We start from the raw sequence: 12,031 nt of genomic DNA, 5'->3' as shown, positions 1-12,031 counted from the left end.
TGAAGCACTCAGGGGTAACCCCAGACCCCCACTATTACCTTAGTCACGCCGAAGGTGTTTTGATGTGAAAAAATACAAGCAATACAAATTTTTGAAGCATATATTATCCAAATGCTCGACGATGAGTTGAAGTTAGATATACACAAGCATTATAAGATTAAGAGACAAGCCGTAAAACAGAAAGACCGATGTAATGCACAAGCGATGTGCCTAGCTTGCGAAGCAGGGCCAGTTTTTGGCAGACAAGTGCTGCAACACAAAAGATCAAGAAACGAAATATCCTCCTTCGACTTCAGTAGAACTTAAAATTATCTCATACATTGGATACATTGATTCTTTTCCATGCCCTGCATTCTGTGATTTGTTCGAGGAAATAGCTGACGTACAAGTTTCAGGATAGTTTTAGGACTGGGTGGTAGTACACTATATCAGCCAATTAATGCCAAGACATGCCAAGACCTGTCAAATCTTGCCAAGAGATGAGATCGCCTGAAACAAAATAGCACCTCCAGAAAATCCTGCGCTAATTAGAGCATCTTGAGAGCAGTCACCACTTTCAGTAAATGTGCAAGAGAAGAAGATAATGCTTACGTTTAGAATTCTGGCAACCCAAAAGGTTCAATTTTTTTTTTCAACATCCCCAGATTGTAAATACGCGTTGGCATAAAAAAAAAAACTTTGATTAAAGCGAGATATATAATAGTATCATTGTAGCGATTATAACACTTGTTACATTGTATACGATTCCAATTATTCACCATAGACTAGGGAAATTTAAAACAGTTCTATGCCGGAATAGTAAGATTGTAGAAGTCGGAAGCAAAAGCTACCGACTTTTCGATCCACAGTAGCTGCGCCATCCTCCTTAAGACAGCGCTTCGCCCCGTTATAATAACTACGTATCAGTTTCATCTCAAGCCGTTGTCTCAGAACCCATGTAATAATTAGTCTCCCCTTACACCTACTAACAGAGGCCCTCTGTCTAAATATAAATATCAAGGCTCGTCGCCTGCCAAGACTTCATTTTTAATTATCAATTCTCAGTACCTTTTTTTACAACATTCATTCAATTCTTCAACCTTTGTGTTTTTTCTATTTCTTATTGACATATTTATTTTTTTTTATCGAAAAACTCTCTTGTTTGACACAATGAAGTTCACTTTCGCTACTATCATTATTCCTTATATCTTCCACAGCGCTCTGGCAGCGCCTACTAGAATTGAGCGTGCCCTTGACGAACATAGACCTGTGGAGAGAGGGTTTGACATCAAAGATGCATACTCTGTGAAAGCTCGTGAGGAGTATATCCGAGTTACCAACGATGCAGATGCCGAGGCTGGAACCCAGGTAGCTGCTGCTGAAGCTACCAAGACCGTCGCCGCTGCCGACACTGATGCTGAGACTTCAGCAGCAGCAAAGGATGATGCCGCAAAGAAGGGCAAGGGCAAAGACGAGAAGAAAGGCAAGAAGAAGGACAAGAAGAAGGGAAAGAAGGAGGGAAAAGGAAAGATGGGAGAAAAGGGAAAGAAAGAGGGAAAGGGAAAGGATACGGAGAAGGGGGCCAAGTCCACCGCAACTGAAGCAGCAGCAGCCAACTGAAAGACTCAAGTTCCAACTGCAAGCTGGATTTGCAAAGGTTAATTGGGGAGTCAGGCACTTGAAATAGCAACAGAATATGACCATATTCATTGTTTATCCTTTACTATAAAATTTGATTCAAAGTATGAGCAAGTTGTGGAGATATAATAAAACTCGTCTACTAAAAGACACACATGCCGTGAAAGAAATACTGTTTTCTTCATTTAAGACACCTCACCCATACAGTGGCACCGTAGATAGTGTTTGCGAAACAGTTACAAAACTCCAAATACTAGCTACAGTGCTTGTATACACTGCACTCCTATGAAAATTAGTGTTTTTATAAGGTTTAAAAATACAAAGAAAAAATAAGAAGTATAACAACAAATATAACTTCTTTTGCCCATGATCCCAAGGTTTCATGTCGTTGGGTGGGCAAAATCGGGATGCGAGCAGGATTGGGCGAATTTCTTTCCGGCCGCGAGTAGTAAAATAAAAACCCCACCGATATTAAAATATCTTCTCATTCCCAGTGACAAAATATAAATGCAACTAATGGCTAAAAAAAATCAAGCAAGAGCTACTATTCGCGTTATTCTCTGTAGTTGGTTGCTAGCTAGGCAACTAAGGGTACACGTACACTGGGCTGTATAGTACTTCAAGGTAATCATTACAGTGTATCACACGCCTCTGCAAAGCTGGATGGTCCTATATGAATATTAGCTTCTTTCTTTACTAGTTTCAACAGACTATTGATAATAAAAGCCTTCGCATCCCCCAGGCGAATAAGTCACTCGTGGTAACTATGCAGAGCCACCCCTTCTAGGGCAAAATGAGATCTTCGGCGTACGCATTTGCTGCCTGTTCGGTCAAATCTTTATTGAGAGATAGAGCATCGTATGGATATCGGGAAGGAGATATCCAAGCCCAAGCATGAGAAAATCTTCAGCTTTGATTGCTTCTATGAGCGACTCTAAAAGCGACTTGATAATTTTGTCGTCGATACTAAATCTCCCCGTCCAAAATGGCGGTCAATACGTCAAAGATCCGGTTGGGAAAATTAAAACACGAGACTGGTACGCGGTTTGCGTCTTCGTGGTAGAGCTCACGCCGAGCGTTGGCCCCCTTGAGCTTGTTGAGAGAGGCGTAGGCGATACCTCTTCCATAGTGTGGCATCACGAGTAACGCAATAGGAGCCCCTGTCCATTAGGATGGGTAAAGGGAGAACATGGTCGCACATATTGAAATGGATGTAAACGTGAACCCAATCAAGGAGAAAAAAAACTCGAGCCAATCGGCCGTAGGCGGGGACTTGACTGTGAGCATCTCCCTGGAAATGGTTGATTCCATTCTATCGCATGCTTTCAAGGACTGCTCCTTCTGGCCTGCTAGCATGCAATCGTAAACTGGGGAGTGATAGTCGCACAATCGGTAATAGTTACAGAAGTTCACCCCACCGTGCTTAGCAATATATCGGTCGTCGGCGATTGTGGCTTTATGGTTGTATATGAAGCTAAAGTATTCCCTCATAAGGACTTCAGTGTGCTTCAGCATATGAACCATATGATCTACATTACGGTCAAGATGGCGAATAATGTTGTAAGCTATTAGAGTAACTTCGGGCTTGTCTAACCTCTCCATAAGTTGAATGTAGAGATGGAGTATGCCTGCGTGGCCTCGTGCACCGGGCGTGGCCAGCACGCGCTCTAAAATAACACGAACTTCAAACACTGGTTACGAGGCGATGGACTTGCCAGTATTGATATCGATAGTGGTACACACCACTCATCGCTTAGGACTTGTTAGCGGTAATCATTGGAAATATTATTGGAAGAATAGCGCTTCTCAACAGCTTCAATCAAGACCTTCTCCACCAAGAAGATATGATCAACCTTCCCTAGATCAATCTGAGCGATATTGCGGTATTTTGGAATAATCCGGGCAAGGTCATTAGGGTCGAACATAGGCCATGTCTGGTTGTAGTTGGGTCCTGTGACATAGGCAAAGCTCTCCCAATAGATCATATAGGCGCACTCCGGATCATGCACAATGCACTGCAGAAAGCCGCTAACTTTGGCCTACCCAATCATCCACCTAAATATTTTTACAATACCTGCACCGCCTCGCGAAGAACTGCAAGGCTTGCGATTCCTGCCGTAGGTTTAACCCGCTGAGTGACTTTGAGACTGCTTCGTCTAGCCCCGCACTCATTTTTGATATATAGGCAAACGGAAGATCAAAGGCTCTGGTCATAAACTGTGCCCCCGATGAGGACGGTTCGGCTTGGAATTTCAATGCCATCTAACCCAACAGATGGGCGGGCCGTCACATTTACGATAACCACCAGACATTTCTTCGTCAGCAAATAGCCCCAACGAAATCAGTAGAAATGCAAGTCCAATTGATGCCTCCAAGGCTCCTATTCCAAACTTACGTGACAATTCCATGACGTTGGGCTCACAAAAAATCCCCGTGATATTTCTGACTCGTCAATTGGATCCTTTTAGGTGCTATTCTGGTCTGTTGAGCTATTCTGGGGATGCTCATTCGCAGCATATCCAGGGGATTTCTGCGAATTATGGCCATGAAACATCTAATCCACTCCGAGGCTTCGAACAAAAATAACATCCACACCTTAGTAACGCAGTGTCAGTTCGTCAGTTCGCGGAGTCGATCTGAAACCGTCTCTTAAAAAGGCTGGATAACTCAAAAGGAGCGCCGCAGTTCATACAATTCCTTAGATATCCAAGAGATTTGGCACATCGGGTCTTTTCTTGCAGTTCAATTCATATATCGACGGCTTTACCTTCGAAAGCCACTAAAAATGCGCTTCTTTCCGCCGTTCTCATGACGAGCATGATTTCAGCATCCCAGTTTTTTATTCCAGATTAGCAGGAGTTCTCTACAGAGCGTTGAGTTGAACTATGCCCTGTGAAAATATTCCTCGGGTCTCAGAGCAATAATGAAGAGCTGGCAGAGTTCCATTTACAGAAATATCGGTAATAACCGCTGTTGGCTGAATTAGACCATTTGTCACAACTCTAAATCTTATTTATCGAACTCTAGCGAAGGTGGCATAAGATAGGATATGAGTGCTACGTTTCAGGCCAGTCTTATTTGAAGTTTGCGCCGTAGGACTGACAAGAGTCCGCCAAATTTTATCCCCGGTCTGTGGAGCTGCAGTCTTTTTTTTTAAGGGATTGTATATCCGGTATCTACATTTAAGTAAATGGTATCTATAAAAGCAGGACTTGTGGTTGACAGGCTAAAATCTTTATTTATTCTTTAATATTGGCATTTCTAGTGTTTTACTAGGGAAATTTCTTATTAAATAAATATATAAAAACAGCTGCAGGTATAATAATATTAGTATATAGTTAAATTAATATTAAATTAAAGCTATTTATAATATTATTATTATAGAGTTATTATTTAAGCATTAATTTAAATTTATTAATAAAGCTAAAGCTATTATAAATATAATAATACTGCTGCTTAAATTTAATATAATTAAGCAGTAAATTTAATTTAATAATATTAAATTTTATTAATAATAAAAAAAAATTTATTAAAAGTAAATTTTATAATTTTTATTAAAAAATATTATTAAATAAACTTATAGTAAATTAATTATTTATATATGTTTATTATAGGTTAATATAATACTTTAAGTCTTTAGATTATTTAATATAATTATAATAATAGTATTAATAAATATAATTATAAATTTCTACTGCTTAAAGTATACTTTATATATTAAAATAAAAGTACTTCTAAAAAAATTATTATTATATACTTTTATAATATTAAAATTAAATTAATTTAAATTTTTATAAAAATTTAGCTTAAAAATATTAAAAATATTAAAGATTTTATTTATTATAATATTTATAATATTATATAAAAGTATTTTTAACAAAACTTAATTAAATATATAAAAATAAAATAACTTTATAATTAATTATAAAATTAAAATATTTATTATTATTAAAACTTTAAAAATTAAAAAAATTAATTTATAATATTATTTATTACCCTGCAGTCTAGTATTAAGCTTTTTTTTTTATTTTCCTATAGTTTTATTTATAAATTATATTTATAAAATAAATAAATTTAATATACTTTTGTTTAATATTATTAATATTATATTTTTTAAAAAAAAGCTTTTAAATTACTGCTATATTTTTTATAAAAAAGTCTTAAGGCTATTATACTTAAGCTTTAGGTATTTTTTATAATTTATTATAATAATATATAATTCTTTATTTATAAATAATAATAATTAATTAAAAGCTTGCCTTTATAAAGGCTTTAAATTAGTTTTTTATAAAAGCTATATATTTACTATATTATTAATATATTAATATAAATATACTAGTAAAAGTAAAAAAACTTTTCCTTAAAATAACTTAAAATAAAAAAAATAACTATTGTAAATAAATACTATAGTTTTAAGTATTCTTTAAGTATTAAAATAATTTATTACTGCCTTTATTAAAAAAAAATATAATAAGCAGCTATAAGTTATAATAATACTATAGCTTAAGTAAAAGGCTTATTTTACCAAGGCCTTAAAATATATTATAATAATATAGTTATAGCCTTAAAAATTTTTTTACTATATAAAACTATTTATTATATTTATTAAATATAGCTTAAATAATTAATTATTAATATAGTATTTATATAATAACTAAATTAAACTTTTATTTAAAGTTATTAACTATATAACTAAAACAGCTTATAAAATCCTTTATATTTCTTTACTAATATAAACCTAGTATTAAAGGTTTATTTTTTAAAAACTAATTACCTTATACTAGGTATAAGATTAAAATATTATATATTAATAACTTTTATTTAAAAAAATACTTTAAATTTTTTAAGTAATTAAACTACTATATTTTAAAACAGCATTAAAAGTTAACTTACTTTAGAAAAAACTTTTTTTTTATTTAAGATAATAATAAAAATATTATTATAAAAAAGACCTTTAATTAAAAAAATATAAATAATAATAAAGCTATTAAGTTAATAAAAAATATATATAAATTAAATAAAATTTTTATAGATAAATTTAATAATAAAAAGTTTATTAAAAAGAATATAGGGGTATTTATTAAATAATAACCTTTATTTATATTTAATAATAAAATTAATAAACTTTATTTTTTTTAAATTTAGCTTAAGGCTTACTTTAAAGATTTTAAAATTACTTTTAATATAAAATATAAAAAGACTTTTTTTATAGCCTTTTACTTTAAAAAAACTGCTTTTAAATAATTCTATTTAATATAAAATACTTACTTTAATAACTTAAATAAACTTTTATTAATTTAAATTTAAAAAGTTTTTAATAGTTTTAAATAATTTAAAAAGAAATTTACTAAAGTATTTAAAAATATTAAAGAAATTTATATAATTAAAAATAAACTTATAAATATTTACTAAAAAGGAAAATATTTTAATTATACTATAAAGTTTAAAGACTTAGCCTTTAAAGTTAAATAAAAATAACCTGCTTTTATTAAGTAATTTTATAATAAACTTAAGAAAAGTATTAAAGAAAAGATTTATAATAAAAATTAAATTAAATATAATTTTATTTTTTTTATAAAAAAATATATTAAAGTTAATAACTTGCTTTATAAATTTAATATAAGAAACTAAAGCTTTAGTAAAAAATAATTAAATTAAAGTAAAAAATAATAAAAATTAATTATTAAAAATAATAATAATATAGCTAGATTTATAGACTTTAATATAATATAAAAAAAAAAAAGGAATTTAAATATTATAATTATAAAAAGCTAAACTATATAGTTAAAAACTATAAATTTTTAAAAAAAGAATAATTTATAATTCTTAAGCTAAAAATAATATATATTATAAATAAAGGTAATAAAATTATTTATTTATTAAAATAATTAAAATCTTTTAAAAATAATAATAACTATAACTTTTATAAATTTATATTTAAACTTTTAAATTACTTTTAAATAATAAATATAAAAGTAAATAATAAAATCCTTAATTAATAATCTATCCCTTAAGTTAATTTTATAAACTTAATAAATTTAATTAAAGGTATTACTTTAGAAAATAATAAAAATAATAAATAATATAATTATAAATATTATTTTAAAAAAACCTAAGATATTATATAATATTATAAAAATTTTACTTTTAAAATTATAATATTTAATTTATTTTAATATAATATTATAAATAAAGCAAGTATAAATATAAAAAATACTTTAATAATATTATATATTTATTTAAATAATTTATAAAAATAAACCTTAAAAACTTAATATATTATTAAAGCTATTATTATTAATTAAATACTTATTTAAGGCTTTAATTATAAAAAATTAACTAAAGAATATAATTATATTAATCTAATATATCTACTATATTATTAAATTAACTAGATTAATTATATTATTTATAAATATATAGAATATTTTAAATAAAAGGCTAAAAAGAATGTTTTTTTAATATATATCCTTTAGTGTATAATACTAAAACCCTATAATAATTTATACTGCTTTATATAAAAAGCTACTTAATAATATTAATTCTTTAAAATAGTTATTTTAAAACCCTTTAAATACTTAAATAAAATAAGCTTTTTTAGATATATTAATTAATTTTATAAAGTATATAAACTAGGGAAATTATAAAATTAGCATAAGTAAGAAAAAATTAAAAGAATAAAATTAAATTACTAATAAAAAAAATTTAAAGATTATAATAAAATAAAATATTTATAATATATAAATAAAAAAATTAAAAACTAATATTTAAAAAACTGCTAAAGTTTTTTATAGAAGAGTAATAAAAAAACTTATAATACTTAAATATTATTAATTTAAAATATAATAATAAAGAAAAAGAAAAATACTTTAATAAAAAAATTATTTTAATAATATTATTAAATAAGAATTTATTTAATGTTTTAATAAACAGTGGGTTAAAAAGTAATTATATATTTACTATAACTATAATATACCTATAGTTATTAATATATAAAAAAAAAAAACTATATTAACTTTTTTATATTAAAAAATAACCTTTAAGTATAATAAAAAATAAATAAAGTAATAAATTAATTCTTTAGGTTTATATTAGCAAATAGATTAAAAAACCTATAGGCAATAATATTATAATAATAATTACTAGTAAAGATTAAAAATATTTTTTAAATTTATAAATATAAAACTATATTAATAACTGGCTATTTAAGTTATTTAAATAAGTATAAGAAGTAAACTTATATATTTAATTAGCCTAGATAAAATTAAAAGAATAACTATTAATCCTTCTGGGGATTAATATAATATTTATTAATCTTAAGCTAGATTAATAAATAAGTCCTTGATTTATTTTTAATTAGTTTATTGGATTATAGTTAATCCGGCCGTGCCTACCCTGTAGGCCCATTGTTGCAACTATAAGAGTCGGGTTATAATACTTTTTTTATATTATTTAAGTATTTCTATAAATATAAATAAAATATAGATTTTAATTAAGTTTAATAACTTATAAGTTTTTACTATAAAGCCCTACTGAATTTTAGCATAGGGATATTATAAAAGCTTTATAGCAAGGAGCTTTTTATTAACTTACTAATAGCTTGCTTTTTTAATACAGGGGCTTTAATATTTCCTTAAGTATAAAAAAATAGATTTTTATTTTATTTTATAAGGTCTTTTATAGCTTATAACTTGTATTTTTGCAGCCGACTAGCTTTTATATTAAACTACCTTTATAGGGTTTTTTTTTATTAACTTCTAAAGTAAAAAGAAACTTTTATATACTAGTATTTACTTATATATTAAAGATAATAAGTTTTTAGCTAGTGGATTATAATATATATAAAGCACTCTTGCTTTAAGCCTTTATTTTAATCTTTATTAATTTTCTCCCTTTTTTTATTAAAAAAAATAAAAGTATTATAATCTAGGTCTTATAAAAGAAGTAATAAAAGATTAAGTAAGGCTAGGTATATCTTTATTACTAAATAGCTACTAGGTATTATTAAAAGACTATATTTATCTCTGCTTTTTTTTTATTTTTTATAAAAAAAAGTCTTTTTCTTTTATACTTTCTTTCTTTATAGCAATTAGCTTTTAGCTAGTTATATTAGGCCTTTTATTTTATATCCTCAGCTAAAGACTTAAAGTTTATTAGTATAGTATAGAATATCTATTTGAGCTTGGAGGACGATAGCTAATTTCTAGCTAGTTGTATCCCAGCTTCTTTGTCGCCTGATATTTATTATTAAAGAAATTCCTTTAAAGTAATATTAATAACTTTATAACTGTATTTTTTTAATTTATAAGCTTTTAGTAATATTAAAAGTTAAATATTTAAAATTATTAAGCTTTAAAAATAAATAAAATTATAAATTTAATTTATTAACTATTATATTTATTAATTTATAAATATATTATATTAATAGTATTATTTTTATTACTTTAAAAGCATAAGGCTATTTTTTATTTTAAATAACTTTAAAAAAAGTTTATAAACCTTATACTTTTTATATTATATATAAGCTGCTTTATAAATATATTATATTTAAAAACATTATTAAAAATAAACTTATTTAAATATTTAAAATTTATTTATTTTAATATTAATTTAATAATTAAAATAAAAAAATTATAACAAATATTTTATTTAGCTTTTTTATTATTAAAAAAAATTACTTTAAAGATAACTTTAATTATAAAAGAATATTATATATAAAGATTATAAATATAATAAAATACTTTAGTTATTTTAAATATATATTATTATTAAAAAAAGCTAAAGCTTTTAAAAATAATTATTTATAATAGCCTTTTTTATTTATACTAGCTAAAATAATATTAAAATTATTAATATTATTAATTTAAAGTATTATAATATATTTAAAAACAGCAGCTAGCCTATAGGTTATTAAGCTTTATAATATCTATATATTTAATAAAAAAATATAAAGATTATATTAATATATAAAATAATAGCTTAAAGACTTTAAAAATAATTAAAATAATAATATTAATATTAATTTTAAAAATTAAATAAATTAAATATTAAAAAAAGCTAAAAAATTAACTTAAGTTAATTAAAAAAAGCTAAAAAATAACTAAGATTATATTATTATAGCAGACTTCTAGCCTTATAGTTATAGTATTTATTTTTATTAAATTATTATTCTTTTGCTTACAGCTTATTTTATATAAAAACGCCGGAATCGGTGTTCTAGGCTGCTAAGCCACAAGTCCCGCTTTCATGGATACCATTTACTCAAATGCAGATACCGGATATACAATCCCTTTTTTAACTATTCTCATACATATTCCTATAACCAATCACTTCTTCTCATTATCCAAGTTACATTAGAATAATTAGATAAATGTTTTTATTTTTATAGTAATGATTTATTCATTTATATTTCTTGCATTTGCTTACAGCTCCATTTCAATTTCCAGTATCTCTCCCTTAAACCTATACTCAAACTGTAACACTGATGTCCCAAATTGATTCAAGCACACCGACCTCTTAACTATATCTGTACCGCGTAAGATGGTATTGGTGTCGATAGAGTTGCTTATACCGCTGATGGAGTAAGACTGGTCTTAGAAGTCTTTGACAAGCTAGTGCAGTTGAAGACGAGCTTAAAGGTCTTGATTGTAGTAATTAAAAATAGTAGCCATTCCAATGCCCCAAAGACTGTCGCTGCTTTAAGCAGCCCACAGCGGTTCTCTTCTAGCGGACAGTCGTTGCTCCCTATGTTAACCGCTACAGCAATGAAACCAGCGAGCCATGAGAAGAAAGCTACAGCTTCGACAGAGAAACGAGTATAGCTAATCAGTGCAGAATCTGCATATCTAACTCGAGCAATGAGGAAGAAGAAAACGCCCATAACAGTCCAGGCGGCACAGAATATGAGAAATCCCCAGGCATCAGGGACGCCATAATATTCATAGAAACTGCCGAATTCAAAATGTTCGTAGATAGTATGGCCGCGAAACACATGGATAGCTAAGCAGTGAGATTAGATTGGATGGTGCGTTGATAGAAAGGGTTGCGTTAAGTCTCTGTACCATAACCGTCTGTCCCCATAACGATAATCGCAAATATGAGCTGCAGCGCTCTTAGAGTAAAGTTGATCTCTATATTCGTCATGACATTCATCGTTAAGCTGTGAGGTGATTCTTCTGACTGATGAATTTTTGAGAGAGGAAATTGCCATTCAAGAGGGTATGGCTGTCGTTTGTATCTGAGAAATGATGCCTGGCGCTATAGGGCACGAATTGTTACAAAGAAACATGTGGTCAAATGGAGGAAGTAACAGAGATATAGAAAAATACAAGCACAAAAAGACACGACGAAGAAGAATAAATAGATAAATCATGCCTGGCACACGCCTAAATATATCCTTGAAGGCACAGTCCCT

General features: G+C 27.7%; 3 protein-coding genes across 3 annotated transcripts; 1 reads left to right on the top strand and 2 right to left on the bottom strand.

Annotated features, from left to right (window-relative positions):
- The first annotated feature begins 1,055 nt into the window (after positions 1–1,055).
- TrAFT101_008148 (uncharacterized protein) lies at positions 1,056–1,752 on the top strand. Its single transcript, XM_024909170.2, has one exon. The coding sequence runs from the start codon at positions 1,150–1,152 to the stop codon at positions 1,597–1,599; it is 450 nt and encodes a 149-aa protein (XP_024754567.2). The 5' UTR covers positions 1,056–1,149; the 3' UTR covers positions 1,600–1,752.
- Positions 1,753–3,380: 1,628 nt separating this feature from the next.
- Positions 3,381–3,602, bottom strand: TrAFT101_008147 (uncharacterized protein; the record flags this gene model as incomplete). Its single annotated transcript, XM_066128248.1, has 1 exon — positions 3,381–3,602. One exon carries the CDS (start codon positions 3,600–3,602, stop codon positions 3,381–3,383), a length of 222 nt encoding a protein of 73 aa, XP_065984365.1.
- Positions 3,603–11,182: 7,580 nt separating this feature from the next.
- TrAFT101_008146 (uncharacterized protein) lies at positions 11,183–11,769 on the bottom strand (the record flags this gene model as incomplete). Its single annotated transcript, XM_024904738.1, has 2 exons — positions 11,183–11,616; positions 11,679–11,769. The coding sequence occupies 2 exons, from the start codon at positions 11,767–11,769 to the stop codon at positions 11,183–11,185; spliced, it is 525 nt and encodes a 174-aa protein (XP_024754508.1).
- Positions 11,770–12,031: the final 262 nt, after the last annotated feature.

The sequence above is a fragment of the Trichoderma asperellum genome, chromosome 4, assembly GCF_020647865.1.
Source record: "Trichoderma asperellum chromosome 4, complete sequence".
Classification (NCBI taxonomy): Eukaryota; Fungi; Ascomycota; class Sordariomycetes; order Hypocreales; family Hypocreaceae; genus Trichoderma; species Trichoderma asperellum.
Note: the sequence above shows the minus strand (reverse complement) of the source record. Positions and strands in the feature narration are given on the sequence as shown.